Source organism: Schistocerca cancellata, chromosome 4 (assembly GCF_023864275.1).
Source record: "Schistocerca cancellata isolate TAMUIC-IGC-003103 chromosome 4, iqSchCanc2.1, whole genome shotgun sequence".
NCBI lineage: Eukaryota > Metazoa > Arthropoda > Insecta > Orthoptera > Acrididae > Schistocerca > Schistocerca cancellata.
Genome location: NC_064629.1, coordinates 753045599 through 753071906, shown reverse-complemented (window position 1 = coordinate 753071906; position 26308 = coordinate 753045599). Strand labels below are relative to the sequence as shown.

The window sequence follows — 26308 nt, the reverse complement described above, 5'->3', positions numbered from 1 at the left end:
CTTTGGCTGCTACAATGATTTGCACTGTTTGAGCACCTTCCATTTTAGCTTGAACTGTAATGCTCATGGTAGCAAAGAAAGGGGAACTGCCAAGACACTACTGAACACTTGATCAAGAAATCAAATCATCCTGTTTGTCTAATAATTCACACACACATGTGATTGTATCACAAATACACATTTAAAAACCCCTCCAAAATTTCACAACACTGTTACTGTGCTGGTAGCTACAAGAAAACCGAAACATGTAGACAAAATACAAAAAAAGAAAAAAAGTTTATTTAGATGTGTCAGCACCTTAAATTAAACTTTTTTGACTTCAAAACCCTTGATAAAAGCATCACTCAAAATTAATTGAAACCTCCATCCAAGACAATCCTAATCAGTGTCACTAATTTTTATGCAAAATGGGATCAGGTAAATGAAAAAAAATTTGGAAAACAAATTGGTGCAGGGTCGTTCATTTTAATGTGAGAAAATGTGACTGCATATCATAATACCCCAAATGATTGAATCCTGGTGTGGTCACCAATTAATGTAAGATGTCATCTGAGGTAACAAGTTTTTTGACTGCTATAATAATGAGCACTGATTGAGTAGATCAAGAGACAATGCAACAGATTGAACAGTATGAATAGAATGGCACTTGTAGATTAGTCCTCATTGTCGGGTATTACAAAGATTGATTTGGTGAAGTGTGCAAGAAACAAGAGTGATGAGCACGACCTTCGTCTCAACAAGTCATCCTTGAAAAAGCAAAACTGTGGATAAGTACACAGTGTTTGCCCCAATTGTGCCAGAAAGACATGTGAAAACCACATGCGAATGACAAAGCGCACTCAGTCATGGATGAGCCATTTAATTCCTGTCTAAGTATCAACTTTCAGGACATAATCAAGTTTAAAAGCAACACATTGGAAAGCACCTTCCTGCTCTCCTTCTTGGGTAGCTGTGGCTGCCAGATCTTCTCCTCTATCTTTTTTTTAATTTTATTTTTTTTAAAAAGAGGACAGTGGTCCAATGCTCCATGTAGCAGATGTTTTTATAATTATGCAATGAGCTGCCTTCCTGCATATATAATTCTGAGAAAACCAAGCTCTAAGCTCCCTGTTGTCAGATATCATCTGCTGCATCCTAAACAACCACTTACTGTTTTTTTAGATTACCCAATGAGATATTGTTTCACCTTTTGAGAGAGAGGAATTGTCACCCCATGTGGAGTGGCACCCACCTGTTGTGCTTCCTCTGCTACAAGGGAAGAAGAAAAAACTTTTAACAATAAACAGCTACCGAGCCTCTTATGAGAAAGCAGAGATGAATAGCTCCTGACCAGTCTGGCAACCTCCAGTTTTCTAGGAAAAGCATTACTGATGGAAACAACATTCCACCAAGCAGAGAGGCTGACTTGTAAAAATAATTTGTTCTGCACTGGCCAGATGTGTGACACAGTTCATTTTAGAGGGATTTTTAACCAGAGTCCCAGATATCTCAGAGCGTGGCTGCAGTTGGTGGAATCTTGATTGCACGTGCCTCGCCAGCACCACAGCAGATAATATGGGACCCACAAGTGCCTACCTGGCGGTCAGTGCCCAGCTGATCATCCCTTGTTCCAACTGGACTAATGTTTAGAACTCTGCATTCTCCTGAGGGACTTCTGGAGGCTGGTCACCTGTGGCCCCTTGCCCCCTTCTACCCTGTGGCCCATTCAAGACTGTCAGATTTGTACAATACAACAAATACAGGACATGCCATTAGTGACACAGGTAGAGAGAAATTAAAACATTTGTTAGCAGCTCGATCTTTACAGTCCTCAATATCATCCATATTATCAGCATCAGATATTCATCAGTTCACTGAAACATGATACGGATAATGATACATTGAAACAATGGCAGTGATACATTAGATGTGTCAGTCCACCACTTGATTGCTGCATTTCAATGCTAAACCCAAATCTTCCTTGGTTTTAAATATTTGTTTTTAAAGTGTCATTTTACATATGTAATTAGGACAACAAGGCATTTGGGCTAGTGCCTCCACAATCCTCCTACTTCCTAAGGAACTGGTTAATTATGGCATTTCACAATGATAATACATTTGTGTGTTTGTAATATTTGCTACTAAAGGAATAGTTGTGACTCTAGGTTTAAGTCCTAAGTACCATTATATACATCTGCTAAGAATTGTATCTTTTTCATGGTACAGCAATTTCATCATTTTATATCATTATATGTGTTAATCCTGTTGTTATGAGATTTTTCTATACTTTCTTTTTTGTTTACTAGCTATGACAGCAACAAAACACCAGACCACAATAAGGAGGCAGTGAGGGCGAGATTTGGTTCCACAATAATATTTGTGGAAGATTATTTGTGCAATGTTGTTGGAGAAATGTGGAGCTTTGCAGATCAAGACCAAAATAAATTAACATTTGAGGTATTAATTTACTTTACACAAATTTTTTCTTAATCACTTCTTCAATGAATATGGATGAACAGTGGATGTCATATATGAAAATGAGTATTATTATTATTATTTGTAGCCAACAAAATATTTGACTACCTCCACTGTGAATTGAAGGTACTGATACACAAGGAAATCTGTGTCTGTAGCTGAATGGTCAGAGTGGTTGACTGCCATGCGGAGGACCCTAGTTCAGCTCGCGGTACTGTCAGGGATTCTTTGTTGGTGGGAGGACTGGAACTATATGCTTTCAGCCTTGTGATGCCATTTGAGGAGCTACTTGACTGAATAATAGTGGTTTCAACTCACGAGAACTGAAAATGGCCAGGAGAGTGGTGTGCTGACCCTGTGCCCCTCCATACCACATCCAATGATGCCATTGGTGGAGGGTGGTACAGCAGTCTGTTAATACCGATGGTCTCACCAGGGCCTGTGGACAGAGTTTATGTTTAAGATAGACAATGAAAATGGTATCAAACCATTTTTGCTTGACAACTCTTCCTGCTCAGTAGTTGAAGTTCTGAGTAGACACCATTACTAAATTTAAATATTTAATAAGACTATTGTAAAACTAATCATGTTAATGGTCAACATGCAGTCACGATCTTCCTGAGAAAATTTATTGTATTTATAAATCTGTGGAGACATTCCACATCATTACGAGATTGTACAACCAGCTAAACTGTTCTGTCCTCAGAGTCTTTCACAGCTGCACATCTGAATAAAATCTTCTAAGTTTTCTAGGCACATCAGTTGGAATAAAATTTTTGAGCTTTCGATGGCTATCTCTACCATCGTCATCAGCAGTAAAACCACTGACTGCCATGGCTGGCAAGGTTTTTCACTTATATAGCCATGATTGCGACCTCTGGTCCCAATCAGAGGGGGCCAAAATGATGCTTGCGCCGTGGACAGCTTGTAGCAGTTCCGGTCCGCTGCAGGACCGAGTGATGTCAAGTGGCACAAGGAGCCAGCGCCATGTTTGAAGCTGCTGCTCCTGGAAGTCAAAAGGAAACAACGATGGATGTTTGATGCATGTAGGGAGGTGGAAGTGGCAGTTTCAAATGTAGTGCCAACCCTTGTACACCTGATGTCACTCGGTTCCATGGTGGGTGACAGCTGCTGTGAGCTGCCCAACTCACCTTTCATGCACGCGTTCTGATTGGTGTCAGAGGCTGCAGTTGTGGCTATGTAAGTAGAAAACCGTGCCAGCCCCAGCTGTCAGTTGTTTCACTTCTGACGGTGGTGGAGATAGCCATCGAAAGCTAAAGAATTTTATTTGAATTGACATGTCTTGTAAACCAAGAAGATTTTATTCAGCTAAACTGCTGTATTGCAAAATTTAGGAGGATTAAAACTGAACTTTCTCTTTGACTTATGGTCCCTAATTGAAGGTTTTTTATTTATTTCATTGGTAATTTATGTTTTGGTGCTGTGGAAAATAATACACCAATTGTATGTGCATCTCAGTCTCCAGTAGTGTTCTAGAACACAGGAACATAACTGTTAAAAATACTTCAGACTGAATATTTCTGTTGTGAAATTAAATATAGAGTGGTTTGAGCAATGAAATACTATTGCTTGTTGAGTTGTTATTTTCAGAACTGGGGTCATGTTTATAATAAATTAGTCATTGAAAGGTAACAAGATAACTCAGTTACAAAATATATTACCTGTACTGTGGAAGTGTTCTCAACAGGTATCTCTTTCACACATTTGGCACCTAATTGTTTGCTTCGTGTGCACCTTTCAGAAACAAGCAAGTGAAACTGAAATCCACACTGCTTACTGAAATATGTAGAAAGAGGTATTTTACTGTACTGTGTGTTTCTTTGATATGCTATGATTATGATCTGGAATTTTTTTACTTCCAAAAAACATACTCTTGTTGTCACTGGAAAAAGCTTGCAAAGTGACTACTCACCTATTAATAGCAGATGTAGATACATTTATGGTGCTGGAAAGTGGGAAACCTTGAAGGCAGATGAATGAGCATGGAAAAAAAATATTTGTATGAAGCTAGGGACAGCACACAAACAAGTAACGTACTGGCAACAGTATGTAGTGTGCATACATCTGACAGCTATACAGCAGCTGCTGCAATGTATGTGTATGTCTATGAGTTCTGTGGTAAGTGAATGTCATTATTTTTGTAAAGCTGCTCTTAGAGTGGCAAAGATTTGGGGTGGATGATCACGAGCTGCAACATGCTTCACGAGAGCATTCCAAACTTGCTAGATGGGAGATTAAGCTTACCACTACATGAATTAGGTTGTGTACTGTTTAAGATATTTGTTAATGAGGCAAGTCTTGCATGCTTGAATGTTGTACTCTTGTTAGACAAAATAGCCACCTTTTTGTGCCAGCATAATGATAAGAATCGTGGCTGTCATCTCAGATGTCTGTGTATGTACTTAAGTTGTACCACTCTACACGTACACAGACAGACAGACAGACAGTCAGTGTTCATTCAGACGTATCCCTGTGACATTTTATGGATGATAATGGACTCTGACTTCTCAAAAATGCTCACTGTTGCTTTACAAGTTAAATTAGGAATCATCCATCAGTACTATTACCTATTGACTTGCAGACAGTTTTATGTGTTGTGGTGTGCAGTGCAGACACTCCATTTTTTTCACAAGTGGTGAGCAATACACGCATTGCTGGTTGCCTCACTTCATAGTACCTACATGACTTCTTCTGTGGCTGGTGGTGCAGCAAAGGCAGATTATGTGTGTGATAGGATCATGATTGTACTCTTTTGAGTATTGTAATGGCAAGTATGAGTTATTGATAGCCTTCATACTGCTTAGTTGTCTTTGATTCAACCTTCTACATGCATAATCTGTGATTAAAATTTGTTGTCACATTCTATGACAACAGAAGGATTTGTATTTACTGTCCTGGACACATCTGGCTGCTCCAGCTCTGCTAGTGGGCTTCTGTTGGGTTCGACTAAGTTGGCTGTGCCAAATTTCATCTCCTATTCTTCAGCAGAAATTGCTGTCATACTCTTGAGAAATTTGCAGTTATTATGTGTGGTGGTTCCAAGCTAACAGCAATGCCACTGGTTCACACATAGTAGTTTTTGTGCTTTTTTTCTCTTCTTCTTTTTCCTGAAATATTTCTGCTTATGTAGGTCATTCATGAAGCCTCTTCTAATCTCCTCTTTTCTCTCACAGTCTATTTACACCAGGGCTTAACAACTGGCCGGTTTTGAGCGCGAGTACTCGCGTCTGCTCAGGCACGTGCTCGCGAGCAGGTGCAAGGTCGCGGAGTAGGGAGGGAGGGGAGGGAGGGGAAATGCGCGCGCACGTTTGAATAGGGCCGCAGCGTGCCTATTGAATTCGCGCCGACTGTGCAACGTTTAAAGTACTACGATCAGCTCTAACAGTCACTTCGCTGGTTAAGAATCATGTCACGTCGCCGTTGTTGTAACCCCAACCATGCTTTCGCAGTTCAACCCCCATTGGGAGGAATTGTATCTGTTTACAGAAAAAGACGGTGTTGCAAAATGTTTAGTATGTCACAAAATGCTGAATTCTTTTAGGAAATTTAATTTTCAGTGACATTATATGTCATACCATGCGAAAGACTATGGAAGTGGAAAATGTGATGGACCAGATCGTGCACAGGAAGTTTTTAAACTTAAAAGGAAGCTATCCGAAGAAGATCTTGACGACGAAGAAAAATCAACTGAGGCATCTCTCAGAGTGAGTTACAAAATTACTTTGCTTTTAGCAAAATCCCTGCGCCCCTTCACTGATGGCGATTTAATAAAAGAATGTTTGGTGGTTGCAGCAGAACATTTGTGTCCATCTCAAGTTGAGCAGTTTTGAATTGTGCCATTGCTATGCCTGTATGCATCGCATACAGGACATGGTAGACGACGTGCAGAGGCAGCTTGCAAATATCTGTAAAGATTTTATGGCGTATTCTCTAGCTCTGGACGAAAGTGTTGATATCGCTGGAACAGCGCAGCTTGCTATATTTATTAGAGGTGATCTTCAGGTGAGGAAGGAGCTCCTCGATGTAGTAGCCATGAAGAACACTACAATCGGAGGTGATATTTTAAGTAGTGATGAAGAAAGTGTTGAAAATATAGGATTGTCGTGGAATTCTTTAGTTTCAGTGTCTACAGACCGTGCACCAGCGATGACAGGGAAAAAATCAGGTTTCGTTGCGCTGTTGAAGGAGAAAATGCAAAAACTGACCGTGCCGAATGAAATAAGGGGCGTTCACTGTGTGATCCACCAGGAAAACTTATGTGCAAAGAGTATCACTCTAAAAAATGTGATGAGTGTTGTTGTTCGTACAACCAATTATATAAGGAAGCATGGGCTACAACACAGACAATTTAAAAGCTTTCTTGAGGATGTAGAAAGCCAGTATGGTAGCCTGCCTTATTACAGCGAGGTCCGCTGGCTTAGTCGTGGCGAATTATTAAATTGATTTTGTTGCCTATTAGATGAGATAAATATGTTCATGGAAATAAATAACATGTGTGTTCCTGAATTGAAAGAGCCTTCATGGAAATGTGATCTCGCGTTCTTAGCAGATTTAACTAGCCATCTGAATGCTTAGAACATTTCACTACAAGGTAAAGATCTGCTAATTACTCAGTTCATAGATCGAATACGAGCTTTTAAAATGAAATTGACACTTTGGGTGAGCCAGCAGGAAACAGGAAATGTAGCTCATTTTCCTAAATTATCATCCATGCAAGATGTTCACAAAGACTGTGAACATTATTCACATAGTTTAGTTGCCCTTAAGGAAGAATTTGATCAACGCTTTCAAGATCTGACAGCACTAGACAGTGATTCTGATCTGTTCTCCTCTCCATATTCAGCGAATATTGAAGAGATTCGTCCTGAGCTGCAACTAGAAATTATTGACCTGCAGTGTGACAGAGAATACGGAGACAAATTTCAGAACAAGAAATCATTTTGGAATTCTACAGACACTTACCTCAGGATAGATTTCCTCGTTTACACAAACTGGCGGCTACAATAATATCAATGTTCGGTTCCATGTATGTTTGTGGACAATTGTTTTGTGCAATGAAATGTAACAAGACGCGCCTGATAAACGTATTGTCTGATCGAAATTTAAACTGCACGCTGTGTCTACAATGCACAAGAACTGTTACTCTGGACATAGACGCAATTTTAAAGGGCAAAAAGTACAAGATAACCGAGAATCCCACACTTCAGTGACACCTTTTATTGTGTAACAGTTCACAAATTAATACAAATGTAGAGGCATACACTAAGCTAATAAAATTATGTGGCACGTGTACATTCTCCTTTATTTGTTTCATTTGTCGCAGTAATAATTCGTGAGTGATATCCCTGCAGGTGGCCGCGGATTTACATTGACTGGCGGCAGCTGTTGTGTGCCCCACGTGACTTTCCCCACCCTCCGCTCTGGTCCGGTAGTGGGGGTAGCGTGCTCCATGCTCGCGCCTTGCTGCTCACAGCTTGCTCCGCGAGCACGTATGTTGTGAAGCCCTGCTTTACACCCATTGTAGTCCTGTCCCATTCACACCACCCTTCACCGGATCTCTCCATCTTGTTCATGGTCTTCCAATTGGTCTTCTTCCAGATTCTGTCCACTCCAGAGCTCCTCTTGGTAGTGTAGTCTTTATTTTCCCATTTTTTAATGTGGCCAACCATTTCATCCTCTTTCTCTTTGTAGTTTTTTATACAGAACTGATCTGAAGCAAGTTTCACATTAACTAGATTTTCACTTTGCAGCAGAGTGTGCAGTGATATGAAACTTCCTGGCAGATTAAAACTGTGTGCCGGACCAAGACTCGAACTCAGGACCTTTGTCTTTCACGGGCAAGTGCTCTACCATCTGAGCTACCCAAGGACAACTTGTGCCCCCTCCTCACAGCTTTACTTCTGCCAGTACCTCGTCTCCTACTTTCCAAACTTTACAGAAGCTCTCGTTCGAACCTGGAGAACTAGCACTCCTGAAAGAAAGTATATTGCGGAGACATGGCTTAGCCATAGCCTGGGGGATGTTTCCAGCTGTATCTGGTTTGCAAGAGAGCTTCTGTAAAGTTTGGAAAGTAGGAGACGAGGTACTGGCAGAAGTAAAGCTGTGAGGATGGGGCGTGAGTTGTGCTTGTGTAGCTCAGATGGTAGAGCACTTGCCCGTGAAAGGCAAAGTTTCAAGTTTCTCATTGTTTTGTTTTTTATCCTGCCCCTTTTCCTCTTATCTAAGTTCCTTCGAAGAAAGCACATCTCTGTTGGTGATATTCTATTCAGATCTTTCTTTTTACAGGTCGAGTATTTTCATCCACATATCAAAACTGGTAGATAATGTGATCTGCATATCATGATCTTTGCTTTGGCTGGTATTTTCCAATTTCCTGATGCACAATAATGAATTTTGAGCAATTTTCTTTCCTCTCCGAAATTTCTTCCTTGGTTTTTCCTCTCTTGGTTAGCCTACTCCTTAGATACTTGCGAGCATCTACTTTTGTAGTAATTTTTCCATTATGACTTACATCCTCCGTTTTTCATTTTTCCTGCTGATTTTCACTACCTCACTTTTCGTTAAACTTATTTCCATGCCTGCCTGTTTCTTCAATCATCCTCTGTCAGGTTTTTAGTTGTTCTTTCAATTTCTGCACATTGTCATCCCATATTGGTCTGCACTTGCTATGATTTTCATATTATCTGCTGTCGACCCACAATGAACTTTCCTTATGGAAATGTAAATGAGCATTTGGCGGCATTGTCCTGGAGGTCCCTTATGGGCCAGGTCTGGCCACTTGGTGCAGGTCTTATTACATTCGACGCCACATTGGGCGACCTGCGTGCCGGATGGGGATGAAATGATGATGAAGACAACACAACACCCAGTCCCTGAGCAGAGAAAATCCCCGACCCAGTCGGGAATCAAACTCGCCGACCATTCAGCTATCGGGGTGGACAACTTTCCTTATGGTGTTGCCCAGGAGTATATTGGGAGCACACTTCATTATCCAACCCCCCCCCCCCCCCCCCTGCTTGTCCCAAAAACATTCTGTTTTTTTGTTATAACACATTTCAGACATGTCTAACAAGTTGCATTCCACTTGACAGTTCCAATCTGTTCAGACCTTACCGTATCTCATACCAGTGTTTTTTTATATCTGTGAATGCAGTTATGATGTCTGTCCCAAATTCCCATTTCTTTTCTACTACCTCTCTGGCTGTAAATATGGCATTATAATTGATCTTCCAGGCCAAAATCCTTGTTGCTTTTCTCTTAATTGTGGTTCTATTGTGTTCCTGATTTTCTATAAAGCTACCCTTTCATAAATCTTCACAGCAGTGGCACAGTAGTGATATCCCTCTGTAGTTCTCACAGAGTACCTTGCTACTCTTATACTGCATTGACTAAGACCTGTTTAAACCTCCTTCATTATTCTTCTACATCCTTCCTCTCATCCTTGGGAAGCTGTGTCATAATCCTTTTCGTGTATAAATCTCTTAGGTTTCATCATCTTCCAGTATTTGATTTTTACCTATTCTCCCCTCACCCCCCACCCCACTGCTTGAAATTTACCCTTCTTGAATTTCTACATTGTCACTACCAATAGTCCATTATGGTCATTGCTGAGGCATCTTTTGATTTCTGCACTTATTATTATACATTATATAATGAATTTCTATTGCAAATTCCAGCTGTATCTGGTAAACTTGTGACAACCTCTTTTCTTACACTATCCATTACCAATTATCCATTTATATCTCATGCATGTGTGTAGTAATACCTCCCATCCATCATTTGTGTGATCTTCTCCATGGCTTCCTATAACCATTCCATATCCTCCTCTATCATTCTCAGCTGTAGCATTACAGTCTTTATAATCACAGTCTTGTTAGAAGTTACATCATCATCCAGTTTAGTGATAGACTATTCCTTTTCATATGTCTTGCATCGTATTTGAGGAGTGTAAACCTGTATTATATAAGTAATATTTCCTTCCATCATTATCTTAACTTTAATTATTGTGCCACATACATTTTCCAGATGAAGTACCTTATTCACCAGTTATTTACCACTATTATTGTGACACTGTTTCTCCTTTTGTCTCTTCCTGGCCACCACTTTTTATATCCTTTTTCCAGCAACCTACTACCATTTCATTTTTTGCACTCTTTTTTTCTACGGATACAATGTTAATAGTCCCAGTTATTATATTTTTCTTCAGACAAAGCTATCTTCCATTGAAGCCATGAAAGAAAGCTATCTTTCATTGAAGCCATGATGGTCATCATACCTGAAAGATCTGACCAAAGGCTTTGTCACTTTAAGTTTTGGTTTTGATTTGAGGCTCATTTGATTGTTGAAAGCTATTTAGCAGTACTGTTTTATCCAGTTTTCATGTCAGTTTCTGTAATTACTTTAATTTTTACGACTTTCTCTAATTTACAGAAACCTGCTATTTTGAGTGCTAAACAGTTTTCAGGCTGTGATCTCTTATCATCACTTGCCTTGTCATGTTTTTATCCCACAATAGTTATGAAAATATCTCATGTTCAGCATTTAGCAGTGTGTTCTGTATTACGGCATCCGAGATACAGTGGAGGACCCCTTAATATTCTCCCTATTTCCTTAAGACATGTAATATTGTCTTTATTTGCTACTGTTGTTACTTCAGCCACTTGATACATCAATAAGCAAAATCAAGAACCAAATTGAAACTGAAGTTGAAGTTTGTATCAATTAGGTCTCATTTCATGTGTACAAAGATTTGTTCATGCACACCTATCAAGAGATCCTCACTGTTCATGTAGAACAACACATTATCACAGTGACATTCTCCAACAAGTTATGCCTTTCCCTCAAAGTGCAATATCCATAATGAAGACCTTCTTGGTTGTTTTCTCTTTACCTAACTTTGTCCTGAACTGCATTTCCTGAGTATGTAAACCGCACAATAACCCTGGGTTCGGTGTGGGGCGGCGGAGGGGTGATGTTGACTGCGGTAGTCGTCATGGGGTTGTGGGCCACTGCGGCTTCGGTGGGGACGGAGCCTCTCCGTCGTTTCTAGGTCCCTGGTTAACATACAATACAATGGGGAAATTAGTGTGGCTACAGCAACCACATTCTAGCCTCTGCACCAGAGCCAGAGAGCTGCCACTTCATGTCATTGTGCAAACAGCTGTGTACAAGGCATGTTTTTTAAGCAGTGCCATTTCTATGTTAAACAGAAGTGAGTTTTTGAAACAATTTTATTATTACATGAAAGCCTGTTATGTAATCTACATTTTAACATATTTTACATAAACATTAAAGCACTTACTGTCATGAACAATACAACATCTGAATTCCTTTCTCATAAAAATACGCTACTTGATTTGCTAACCTCTGCTGAGTGACTGTTTCAATGTCATCAGTGTTCTCATGGCACCGTCCACCTAAATGCTTTTTCTTTTAACTTGAGAAGAACACATTAGATATTGACAAATTGTAAGGTGACTGTTTCTTGAAATTTTGCATCCTCTTTCAACACCAAGATTTCAGTTATGACAAGATGGTTGTCCACTTCATCATGAATATTACTACGGCCATCTTTAGACACCCCTAACTATTCCATCACTCATAGTGTTTTCTCCATAGACTTTATTAATCCGCCAAAGACTTTCCACCATTTTCATGTCTTTTACACAGTTAAAACACTATGACAAAAAAAGTAAAACATCCAGAATGGAGGAGGAAATGAGTTGAGAGGCTCTGTGAAGTTATTTCAGTTATGATAATACTCAGTCAAATTTACAAAGAACTTGGCAGAATGGACCTACCTACCAATGTGACTTCACCTCTCCTTCCACCTGTATGCTCCTCTGAGACAAGCTGGCCCACAACAGTTGTAACTTGTCCTTGATATGGATACTGACACTGGGCCAGAGTTGACATGCAAGCAGGTCCCATGCACGCTCTATCAGGCGGAGATCTGTGGATCCTGCGGGTCACAGAAGTACTGCAGCATCACGAAGAGAGTTCATAGAGACACGTGCCATGTGTGAACGAGCGTTGTCCTATTTGCACGAGCGGTAGCACGAAAGGATTCAGGATGTCCGCGAAGTACCATTGTCATCGGGGTTGCCTTAGTCACTACCTTCTATGATCTGAACTCATACCCAATGGCTGCCCTCACCAAGAAGCCAGGAGTTACACTGCTGTGTGTTTCCAAAACGTATGAAGAATGGGTTGTTCCCCAGGTCATCTCCGTACTTGATGACAACAGTCATCTGGTGTATTGCCGAACCACAGTTCATCACTAAACACACTACACTGCAATTCGTCGGCAGTCTGTGTTTCCCAGTCATGGCACCACTTCAATCACAGATGTTTGTGTAGTAGTGCTAATGGCAGCCTACACGTGGGACGACAGTTCCCTAATGTGACTGCTGCTAGTCTCTGATCGAGGGTGCGGGATGTCACAGAATGTTGCAGGGAGTTCAGATGGCAGGAGCAAGTGTGAAAGAGATACCATGTGCTTGGTGCACAGTGCTGCAGTCCTCCCTTTTGCTGGTAGATTTTTTGCCCGAAATCTTGGTGACTGTGTCTGTCCTCACTTTCCCGTGAAGTCCAACATCAGGCCACTGTCACATCTGAATGCCCAACAGAACTGGATATTGTGCAATTTGACCAGCCGGCCAGAACCACAATGAGTCCAATTTGAAATACTATAAGGCACTGATAACGCTGTCACATACAAGTACTTGGTATCCCTGTGTCCTTCACAGTGATGCTCAGTGTATGACATTGCTTACTGCCCTTGTGTACCTTACCAGGCCTGGTAACAACACAAAACATGAACAGCACTAATGCACTTTGGAAGCCATTCTCCCTGTCACGTAGAATTGCAATTCTGATCATTTACATACCCACCATTGTTGTGTATGTATTTGTAATTATCACCAGGGTTGGCGTAAATCTCTACCTTGGCACCCTAAGAGACCACAGATTGTAAATTTGACAAATTTTTAAAAAGAAGCACTTCAACTTGAAGGTAATGAGGTTTTGTTCTGCTAGGAACCAGGGAATGCTGGAATAGGAATTAGTGAGCAGTTGATACAGCAGCCAAGGAGGTGTAAGGGGTGACCAAATTGAACACTGTGTCATTAACCATGTGCTGTATAATCTTTCTCTCAGCCCAGAGGCCAGTGCATCAGTGGTAGGAAGTGTGCATGGAGGTGAGGGACAAGAAGGTGTGTTTAGAGAAATAAATTACCCAACCACGGTGTTCGTCCTCATAGTTGCAGAGTTGGAGTAAGTCACACTCTTCTCCTCATTTATTTTGGTGAAAGGATCTTCCAGCCTGTTGTCTGTGACATGTGATTGTTAGAATGCCACAGTTTAAGAACAAGCATTTTATGTTCTGTATAGACTACTGCAGTAAACTTTTAACTGGGAACCTGTGCCTTATTTAGCTGACGATTGAGCAATTGTGTGTTGTGTTTTACAATTTTGTGTCTTGTCTAGATCTCAAGTTAAATTTTGAGATTGGAAAGTTTTAGTGTGTTACAGTGTGCCAGAATCAGAAGTTTTTTGTTAAATGTTCTGCAAGGCACATGTTTGTGCTGTAGCTTTTTAACTTTTCTCTGAGTGCTGCTGTTATCTTATCATAATTTTTAATACCCAACATAGTTTAATAGCATTATCAGTGTAAGTTTGTGTACATATGTATATGAAAATGTATGTAGGTGTATAATTCATGCAATGTAGTTGGAAGATTTTATATTTTTCCAACCAAGTTTACATCCACTTATTTCAGTAAGGTGGTTGTAGACTGACATAAAGCACCACATATCTTATCAGCACCACAAGACTCATCATAATTCAGTATTTAATCCTCATAGGGTCTGTAGACTCACTCAGTGGTGTAAAAACCACCAGCCTTGAACCCTTGTGGTTCTGTAACAAAAATAATCCATGTAGATACACATGCCTGGTACCATATCCAGGATAACTCAGTCATGTTTTGTAATACCTCACCTGACCTAATGCAGTGTTTCCTTCATAACCTGATTTAGTGTAAGGCAGTTTTCTCAAAAGCTGACATGTTGAGAGATGGGGCTGTTGTATGGTTATAATATTTATAATTTGAGTGCTAACCGTTGATAAGTACAGTTTTAAAAAGTTTATGTAACTCAAACCATTAGCAGTTTTAGATTTTTACAAATCCAGCTTCAGATGGTTTCTTACAGCTTACCAGGTAGCTGTTACAAGCCACTGAAGACAGATTTGTTGAAATTGAAACCAGTAATGGTTTGAGTTAAATAAATTTTTTAAAACCATACTTGTGGCTGATTGCTGCGTAAATTATAAATCTTATGATTTAGTCTAGTTTGTGTAAACTATCTTAAGATGACAGATAGAGACATAGTGTAGTTAACTTTTGTGCGGGATTTTAGTTCTGTCTTAGGTCATTATTAAGTTGTTTGAAATGTACGTGTTGAGAGAGAAGGGGGAATGAATCTTACTTTGAAATTATGTGAGAAAGAAAACTGCCAAAACCCAAGCTCCATTTGGGATGACTTGCCAGGTATCAGCTCATTCAGATAGTTTGAAAACTGAGCATTTATTTAATCTTTGAAACTGAGTACTTAACACTTACAGCTGTTATAGAGGATGAAGTTATGTCACTGCTGTGTAACAGCACAGAAAAATGTGTTGTCTTCATGAATCCCTTGATGAACTACAACTCAGATATTCAGTTTTAACATTTTGTCTTGTGGCCCAGCACAAAACTGTATTAGTTAGAATAGAGAGCTGATCTTAGATTCCGAGAAGAATGATTTTGTGATATTTGTCAATAATAGTACCAGGCATAAAATCACATTAAGGCTGTAGAAAAGTGTGATGTCAACATGTGAAATACGTGTAGAATACCAAGGTGAAATTGATTTAACTATATTTCTTTCTTCATCTTCTTCTTCTTTTTTTTCTATGTTTTAAAGGATGTTATAACATTTATTTTTTGAAAAATAATGGAGGAGATTAATGAAGTAAATGAAATCAGTTCACCTAAAAGGCATAGTAAGGGTGTCATAACTAAAGAGATTCTGAGAGTTGTACTTGAGAGAACACATTCCATAGGTAATAATATGTTGCATTTTGAATAACAAAGCTGTTTCTTGTGTTCTGCTTGTCAGCGGGATATTAAACAATAATCTTCTTCTTCTTCTCGTTCTTTGGAATAATAAAGCAAACTACTAAAAACTATAGTAGCTAAGCATAGTGAATATTGTAATTTGGGATTTTGTTTAAGGTGGTGAAGCTGGCAAGAGAGCTTATCTACTTCGGATTCTATAGTTTTAGTGACCTCCTGCGGCTCACTAAAACTTTACTGCGCATTCTGGATTGTATATCTGATGCAGATTTCAATGGAAAGATTCCAACTGGAGATGTTGATTGTGAGTACTGAGAAGTAAAATTTAAACTTTCTAGACAATGGAATGTATTGACGTGTTTCTAACTTCATGTCTTACAATTTAGAAGTTTTAGCTACGTGAAGTGTAACATAAAGTTTACATTGCCCAAAAGATAAAAAATTTATAACCTGAGCTATAAACTGGATGTTGCCATTACTGATGTATGTTGTACAGAAATATTTCAGGTTGTTCATACAAGACACAGTTTTCTGTATTCAAAATCTTGTTTTTAGATAGAAATTATCGTGCAATATATTATCATTTCTTCATGTAACATCCATGCCAAACACATTTGTCTTGAAATGCTAAGAAATTAGTTGAACTTTACAAGATTAAATTCTGGAAGATGTGTGAAGCTGCCGACAAAGATTTCATTCTATTGGCAATGGTCCAAGGAACAGGTAGGTAATGTATTTATATCTCCTCCAAGCACCTTTATGGTACAAAATGGGAAGAGTAATTTCTTTTGTGTTTAGAATAGTTCTCTATTCTCTTAGCAAATCAAATATACTTTAAACATATACTTAAAATTTCTGCTCTTCATTACAACTTTTTAGTGAGTCTTTTTCCTTTATAATTCAGAAAGATTACTACAGTGGGATAAATTGGTTTACTTTTTATAGAAATGTTAATAATCGTCTCTTCCCATTTTCTGCAGCTGAACATAGGGAAAATGAAGAAGATGAAGGTAAAGACAGTTTAACATTCATACAAAACTATTAGAAAGAAATTCCCCATAATGAGTGAAAAGTAACTATTTTTTCAAAAAAAAAAAAAAAAAAAGTAGATTATATGGCTAATATATAGTTCTTCATTTTTGTGCTATAGGAGTACACATATATTAGAGATTGGAAGTTTGTTATTAAACTGATAATGTACTTCTGATTACAAGCAGTTAGTGTCCTAAACTACCGCAGACAAGGCCATACTTAAGTCCTTTGACATAAAAATATGTTGCCAGAAATTGTGAAACAATTCTGATTCTTTGCCACCAAGACTAAACAGTTGTGCACAGTAAAACTTTTGTCTTCAACATTCAACAGCAGTTGTTGGTTAACTGGAAACTACACAGTCTATCACAATTTCTCTCACTCGCTCGCTCATTCATTCCTCCCACCCAAAAAAGCATGCAATTTGATTAGAACTGTAAGCTTCAGAAATATCTTAGATAAATTTAAAGTTTTGTTCAATTTGAGAAACGAGAATATCATTACAGAAAGACAACCCTTCACTCTATAAAGGAAGAACTGAGCCATGGAAAGGCACATAAAGAAGATGTTGAGCTTTGCTTCCAAATTTGCATTGGAGTGAATCATCTCTTGAGCTGGTTTTTAGCATAGAATTCAGTTTGACAGGACCTTTTGATTAAATGGTACATTTAATTTTCTTGCAACAACAAACAAAAATATTTCAAAGATCAATTACCTGTTTTGACTAGTAACTGCATTTTGAAAAAATTTTGTGCTTGGTGCCATTACAAAAAATCGGGTCATCGGTTAAGTTTCGTACCACTGTCTAAAATGAATCTAACTGTGCTGTAATAGCCCCTGTTCAGTGTAACTGGAGGTCTCCCATTTCATTTAATTCCTAAGATTATAATTAAAATTTAACAATTATGAACCATGTCCAAAGACCCTGTGATGAAAAGAGTTTAGCTATAAAAGAAGAAAGAAATAGTCACTACATAAGATCCACCACACGTTATATTACAAGTTACTGTACTCTGCTTTCATTTTTGAAATAATACACAAGTTACTCTCTGTGGAAGACTTTCTATCAGCTGTTGGGACTAATGCAACTACTTGCAGGTCTAATGGATGATAATTGTTTCCATTTTCTATTGTACTGTTATGTGCACAATGATGTTCAATTCCAGAATTTAAAAATACACAGTTGCTGCGCATTGTCCCCTGTCCACCACATTAGGAGAACCAGCTGTCGATTGTTAGATAGCTGTTCTCCAGAAAAGGTCAGAATGGCTTCCACGTGTGCTTCTGATGTCCCCTGACTTCAAGCAGTTAAACATTTTTTAGTGTGAGGACACGTCAAAGAACTGGAACATAAACTTGAAATTGCAGATCATTTACTTTAAGAGTGTGATGTGTTTAATGCTGTTAGGTCCAATTATAGGATATGAAGACTTGTGATAGACTGACCATACCTCTTGAAAACCTGCAATCAAGCTAATGGCCAAAGGGTTGAACGTTTTCTGCAAAGGAACCAAATGCCATTGGTAACACTGATCATTAAAATTTCACGGATTTCAGCAACATGAAGTTATGATTCCTAACATCTAATCATTACTAATGCAGGTATGGAACTGAGAGGGCATTATACGTCGACTCTATGCTGGTGCATTAACAGAAATCTGTGAAAATAGAGTGACATTATATGTAGCTGTGGTTTTGTAAATGTAATACAGTATTTCTTTCATTAAGCAAGCAAGTTGCTATACTACTATACTTGGAACTTTGTTCAGTTGGAGTATGCATCTTTGCTTCAGTGGCAACTGATTCAACATGTTTAGATCTGTTAGTAACTAGAAGATCTGAGGCATTGCCCTTGTACATCAGTTCTCCACCTTTTCAAGTTAATTTTCAGAAAAGATATTCAGATCAATCTCTCTCAAATTTCTGTCCCTGGCACTTCTTTTAATCACATGGGTATCCCATTTTATAGCTGGCAAATTAAAACCTTCCCCCATTACAGAAGCATGGCCAGGAAATTTATTTGTAATATTCTCCTGTTTCTCTCTCTCTCTCTCTCTCTCTCTCTCTCTCTCTCTCTCTCGTGTTTTACCACTTGAACACATAAGGCAACTGACCTATAAAGTCGTCCAAATACCTTTTTGATCTGCATTTGATGCAAACCTTGAACCAGATTATTTCACTTTTGGAGTATGTTATAATCTCAGTAGAAATTATTGAGCTCCATGCAGCAATAAATATGATGTCACACTTGGTGTCCGTCTCTCCTTATGATGTATACATCCCAGTTGGAATGCCAAATTCTGCACCAAATAACAGAGGTCAAGAAATCCAGATCTGAGATTGCCACCAAATGGCCTGAACCTCAGATTTAAACCATCCACTTGACTCCAAACCAGAGGACTGTGATCTAGTTTGGATAAAATGCTGCAAGTTGTGAGCTGTGCTTCCACCCCATGTGCAAGGCTGTCTGTCTTCACCAATTCATATAGCTGGCTGACAACTAAGAAACTGAGGATGACCTGAATCCAAGCCACAAGTGTTGTTTGTGACAGCAAGAGCTATGATTTTTAGCCAGCTGTACCCATTTTACTCAATAGATTCTTTCCTTCTCATCCCATCCAGTAAGTCTCCCCTGACCAAGGGTTCAGGGTGATCTTTCTGAGCTCTCCCCATTTCCTAAACCTCACCAGTCATTTTCCTTCATCTCTCTTCCTTCCCCTTCAACCTGTCTGCCAGAAGAAGAAGCCACAGGCTCTGAAAGCTTGCACATTTTATTAATCTTTTATATGTTTGCTCCTGCTGCAACATGCTGAATAGATTTTTTTTTTTTTTTTTCATATCCAATTATATTTTCCAAACTATATGTGATGATACATGAATACTGCCAATAGAAGCCAAAGTGCTCACATACACATGTGCTCTCAAGCAGTGATGAGGTCTGCTGCTGTGCACTTCACAGTTCTTGTGATACTTAACAAAATTATTTCAAAATGAAACAAGGTATAATAGGGCAGCTTGGTTAATTGGAAGGTATGAACTGAAGCCATGTATTTGAGAGAGTAGAACAACAGGAACAAATATGATACAGCATTAAACGAAATGTGTTGTACATTGAAAGAGAATAGGCACAGATAACAGTGTAAAGAAAATGAAAACTGAATTCACAGTACTGCCGAGAAAGAGATCCTTGAGACCTTGAAGAGAAGTGGTGCTGACAATGAGGATGTTCATGTATCGGAAGTATTTTTCCAATTCACCGGTGGCATGGAATTTTAGAGTAGCCAAAACTTCTCAGAAGAAGTAATTTCTTTTCTCATCATAGTCTCCTGCTTTATTAATTTCTGTTGCACAAGTTCCTGTAGAGCTCAGTAATTATCCTCAATCATCCTCAGTTAATTTTAAACAAATGTTCATCCTCTAAAAATGAGTTATTTTTGAAGAACTGTCATGCTGCCCCCTTTCTCCTGTCTGCTCATCACTTTTTCACCTGTAACGCCTGTTTTATGCTTTTCATGTAATGCAGCAACCACAGAGAATGCAAGAACTTTTTAGCACTCCTGTCATGATAGGTAGCCTTCTCTCTCTGTGTGCAATACTGATATGTGCCTTGTTGCACATCCAACCACATGCAACTTTTCCCACTTACTTTAATGAGTGCCTTGTGGTGCATTTTAAGGAATGTGTAAATGGGCATTAACAAGAACTCTGAAGCAGAAGGTTAATTTGCATTTTGTTAGTATATGTTCATCACATAATTCATCCATCCATGTTAATGGAGTGTTGTTGGAAACAATCATATAGCAGTCTTGCATCTACAGATGTCATCTGCTGGGGTTCATCTTTTGATCTCAAAGTCCAAGATAGTGCATGGAAGCATAATATACCCACATTATATGTGAACAGCAAAGAGCTCCAGGAATAGGGATGTTGCTATCATGTCCCTGTCTTTCTTTTCATGCTGATTGATTATACACACATCAAAAAAAGTTTTGCATCACGCCAGTTCCCAGAACTCCTGAAGATATATGTTGACTGTGGATATTGTATCACAGACACAGTCCCTTTGACTGTTCAGAGATGTCACTAAACCCACCCAAAGATGTAAACAACCACGCATGAGCAGCACGTAGTAGACGGAGGGGGTCCGACAGCCAATCAGTTCCAGTCATTCCACCAGGAAGGAAGTACGCAGCTCGTGTCGTCTGTAGTTTAACCATGCCTAGACAGTTAATGTTGCAGTTCTATCATGCCCACATTGTTACTTTGTGCCAGGAAGGGCTCTCAACAAGGGAAGTGTCCAGGCTTCTCGGAGTGAACCAAAGTGATGTTGTTCAGACAGGTAGGAGATACGAACTATCGATGACATGCCTCGCTCAGGCCACCCAAGGGCTGCTACTACTACAGTGGATGACCGCTACCTATGGATTATGTCCCGGGGAACCCTGACAGCAACACCACCGTGTTACAACTCAAACTGTGCGCAATAGGCTGCATGATGCGCAACTTCACTCCCGACGTCCATGGCAAGGTCCATCTTTGCAACCACGACACCGTGCCGCGTGCTACAAATGGGACCAGCAACATGCGGAATGGACGGCTCAGGATTGACATCACGTTCCCTTCACCAATGAGTGTTGCATATGCCTTCAACCAGACAATTGTCGGAGATGTGTTTGGAGGCAACCTCGTCAGGCTGAATGCCTTAGGCACACTGTCCAGAGAGTTCAGCAAGGTGGAGGTTCCCTGCTGTTTTCAGATTGCATTATGTGGGGCTGATGTATGCCGCTGGTGGTCATGGAAGGTGCCATAATGGCTGTACGATACGTGAATGCCATCCTCCGACCAATAGTGCAACCATATCGGCAGCATATTGGAGGCATTCGTCTTCATGGACGACAGTTTGTGCTCCCATCGTGCACATCTTGTGAATGGCATTCTTCAGGATAATGACATTGCTCGACTAGAGTGGCCAGCATGTTCTCCAGACATGAACCCTATCGAACATGCCTGGGATAGATTAAAAAGGGCTGTCTCATGATTGCTATCCGTAAATGTAAGTTTATGTAATTATGTAGCATCGTAAAATATTGGGGTATCCTAACCTTGCAACTGTAAAATACGTAGACAGTCAGTCAGCGCTTTATGATCTAAGTGAAGCATATGTGCATAAGAGGTAGCTGTAGGATCCATCAACTGTTACATTTGCATTCACCAGTGAAAGTTGGAAAAGGGTGTGCCTGCAAAGATGCAGAGAATTGTCCCATTCTGACCCACAGTTACTGATACTTATTTTGAACGGCCCGTCTAATTTCATAACCCAAGCTCCACAAAGATTATAGGCACTGTTATCGTCAAATGTACTGGTGCTCACACTTATTCACACTTATTTCTAGCACTTCTTTTACTGTAGAATGTGTCGGGAAGGCTGTAACCGAATGCTACCATTAATTCTGCCCAAACATCCACAGTAGCTGAAAAGTGGTTTACTGCTGTTGTTCAATAAATTGGGTGGTAATTGCACACTTGAACTATCAACTAATACATCTACTTCACAGGGCAGCACCAGTGCAGAAATGCGGTACTGCAGTAAGTAACGACACGTAACATTTATTGTAATATGTTACAAAATGGCACTTAACTTTGGTTCAGTTTGATGTGTGGCACTTGATGTCATATACAGTGATACCTGAATAATGTTACTGTCTCTTTGAAATCTATGCTATTGTCACTATGACTGAATGTAATATTGCAGACCCTCATGGTTGTCTTATTACCCTTATTAGTGACTGCTAAGTTGGAATGTTGTTTTCTCAATGGAATTTGTAGAACTGTGCTCCGTTGTGGTGCTGCAGGTATAGTACTGAACTGGCTGCTGGCATTGAACTGTGCTATCTGACCAAAAGTTCAGAACTTTCTCTGTGTGTGGGGTGCATCATCTTTTCAAATATTGACAGAAAGATTTTCATCTTCGTCAGTATGAGGTGGAAGCCAAATAGTCCATAGTTGACAGCACTCTCTTTGGTGTCTGGCAACACTATCAGCTGATGAGTGCAGTGTGCAGACGGATGTGGTGGGGAAGCAGAAAGCGGTCTGAATGTGAGATTGCCATCTGGAGGCTGCTGCTCAGAACTGAGAGATGCCAGGCGAATGGTTGTGTCTGTGTGGTGGCAACCTCTCATGGTATTTGTTGTATACCTCATGAGCCTGGTACGTGACAGAATGCCAGCAATAATAAGTGCCGGATACGATTTGGGCACCTTCAAAATGATAGTATGCCTTTTTGTGAGGATGTGGTTCACTATCACAGACTTTTAAGTTGTACAAATTCAATGTGCCATATGTATTCAGTTCAACATTTGAGACATGGGAAGGATTGTCTGCCCTATATAGTTTTCATTGCACTTACAGTAACAGCTAAAAGGGAGCAAGATTCTCTGATTAATCACATAAATTTAATATAATATTGTGCTTTACTGCCTTGCACAAGTGGTCCGATTTTTAGAGGTCTTCGCAATGTAGGAAAGTACAGTAAAGGAAATCAGTAACAAGATGAACCTGTAGTCTAGTCTAGAGTATTGCTCCAGTGTTTTGAGGCCTTATCAAATTTGCATGAGAGCATGCATAAAACAGTTTAAGAGATTTGCTGCTAGCATGACATCAGATTGTTATAGCCCGTATGAAAATGTGACAAAGATGCTCGGAAAACACAAATCTTTAGAATAAAGATGATATTATTGTTGTTAGATAAATTCAGGGAACCAGTATTAAAGGAAGATGGATGTCACCATCGAACAACTCACATAAAGATTGAGAGAATAAAATAAGAGAAAACAACATGGATGTAACGACATCAAACTGTCAGTTTTTCTTCACTGATGGAATAGGACAGAAAATAGCCATTATTGGTACAATATATCCTCTGCCAAGAGCTGTACAGTTTATTGTGGAGTACACATGTATATGTAGCATACACAATTTTTGAAATTAGATCCTGTCTCTGAGGTCGAGTCCACTTCCATAGCTCAGTGGCTGCTATGCAGAGGACCTAGGTTTAATTCCCAGTACAGCCAGAGGTTTCTCCTTGGTGGAGGACTGGACCAGGGTGCACAGGGCCTCGTGACACTAACTGGGCAGCTGCTGGAATGAGAAGTAGCAGTTCTAGGTTGAAAAAGCCGACAGTGGCCAGGAGAGCAGTTTGCTGATCCCACGCTAGTGATCCTGATTGGCCCATTGTAGCCAGAATTCAGAGCCTTTCTTGCTTGCTTTTGTTGAGGATAATTATCAATAACATTTGAACATACCAGACATAATACAGCTGAGGAGTTATTAATATTATGTGATATTATGTGACTATACTAAAGCTACTTCACTACTCTCTTACATGCTATAATTATTGATACTACAAAATATACGGATAACTCCAAGGCGAAGATGTATTAATCACTCAGACATAGATAGTGGCACAAAATCAGCATCGTATGATACTTACTATCATTGATATACTTGGTACCAAATTCTCTGTGTGTGTGTGTGTGTGTGTGTGTGTGTGTGTGTGTGTGTGTGCACAGCAAATAGTATGCATCTGAAGTAAATGTGACTTCAAAATTACATATCACAAACTTGGTGGCAAAGCCTATCAGAAGCACATATTTCATTATTTCTGGAAGCCTCCCCCCCCACCCCCCTCCCTTTCTCTTTGCTCTCTGTGAGTTGCTAACATGGCCCCTGTGTGGAGAGAGGTGGTCTGATGAAACAAAATCAGCCTGTAACATTTTGTGCACCTTAACTCTTAATGTTTTTTTAATGACAGAGATTCATTGTTATTTAATGTTGAATATGCAATATAGTGTGGTTTATTTTGGGTTTGTGTGTGTGTGTGTGTGTGTGTGTGTATGAGAGAGAGAGAGAGAGAGAGAGAGAGAGAGAGAGAGAGAGAGAGAGAGAGAGAGTGTGAGTGAGTGAGTGAGTGAGTGAGCGAGCTTGTTAATGTTAAAATGTAGTCACTTAAGATTGTTTGAGTTTAGTTTTCAACCTGCATAAAGTTCATGCTGCAGATTTAATTGTCTTGCATAAACTAAAAAATGATAGCTTCAAAATTAAAGTGTCAGTTTTCTCTGCAGCAATTCATTTATATCTATAACATGTATCTCTTACTTGTGAAATATACATATATGATGATATATTCTTCGAATACATGTCTTGGGTAAAATGGGGAGGGAAACATTATTAATTGACCCCCGGAGAATTCATTATTAGTATTATAGTCTGTGTTACCAGTAGATTAGTATAATAATGTGAATGTTCCTTTTTTTTTTTTTTAAAGTAACTATGTTTTGTCATTTTATACTGTACACCACCTGACTTTTTTGTGTATGATTTGTTCAGATTTATTTATTGGGTGTCATAAAAGTTGCAGTGCAGAAATTAAAATGCTTTTTGGACATTGTAGTGAATGTGTAATGGGATTGTAAATACTGTACTTGATGTTTGCAGTGCTTGTTCTGAAAATGAAACTATCATATAGGTGTTGTTTCTTGTTTTGTAGCCACAGTGTCAATGTCTTGACCTACTGCTTCAGTTGCTCACTGTTTAAGTGTTATCCCAAGTGTACACTGAAGTTTTTGTGGAGCAGTTTTGCATGAAGCTCAATGAAAGAGTTTTGGGCATTGTGTTTTAAATTGTGTTACATGTAGAACCTGCTTCGGATATGAATCTCCTTAAAATGTTTTAAAATTGCATGGTTTCCCCATAGAACTCGGTAGCCAATACTACAAAGAATAGCGTAAATGAGAATAGAGCTTGCACAAAATAAGCAAGTGACTCACTGTGATAACAGATGCAGCAGATTGGTGCTGCAAATGTAAGTGATACAAAAAAGAAAATCTTTAGGAAGGGGAAGATAGTACCAACACTATTTTCATGGAAACTGATTTAATTTTTAGTCATGCGGCTACTAATGTGAACCTCTGGTGGAACAGTAAGAGTTTAACAAACTGAAGCTTCAACCTAATGTTTCTCCAGAAACTTACATGCAAATTGGAGAAGTGAACAATGACAGTCTAAAATTGTGTGACCCTTGAATGGCAGCAGATTCAAATGAGATATTATAAATATTATGCTGTATTGTAAAAAAAAAAGAAAAAAAAAACACCTTAATCATTACTGAAAACTCCCATAATTTGGATCAGGTAGGGACATTACACTGAAGCATCCAGAGCAGAAGTTAATATTAGAAATGAAAGTGTAAACCACTTGATACAAAGGAAATACCACCCGCTACTCATTTTATTCCAGACTGCACACAATGTTAGTGAGACAGTTACCAAAGAAACTAATTTGTACACAGCTGCTGAAAACGTCTAATTGAAACTGAGAAGCAACAGGAATGGGAGGAAAAAATAATGGCTAAAAAATAGTCAGTATTATAATTTAAGAATTAAATCTATAATCTTATAAGATGGAATTTAAAATCTAATTAAAACCTCAAAATTCAAACTGTTTAAGGTTTTATGATAATGAATAAAAATTTCTTACATAAATAGCAGTTCATCCTTTGAAACTTCCTGGCAGATAAAAATTGTGTTCCAGACCGAGACTCGAACTCGGGACCTTTGCCTTTTGTGGGCAAGTGCTCTACCAACTGAGCTACCCAGCCGGCCGAAGTTGCCGTGCGGTTCTAGGCGC

General features: G+C 39.2%; 1 protein-coding gene across 1 annotated transcript in view; it reads left to right on the top strand.

Annotated features, from left to right (window-relative positions):
• LOC126184403 (inositol 1,4,5-trisphosphate receptor) overlaps positions 1–26308 on the top strand; it is a 372462-nt gene that overhangs the window by 118924 nt on the left and 227230 nt on the right. Inside the window, exons 16-17 of the mRNA XM_049926787.1 lie at positions 2286–2436; positions 15752–15896. Of these exons, the coding sequence (XP_049782744.1) occupies positions 2286–2436; positions 15752–15896 (296 nt within the window). The remainder of the gene's footprint in view (positions 1–2285; positions 2437–15751; positions 15897–26308) is intronic.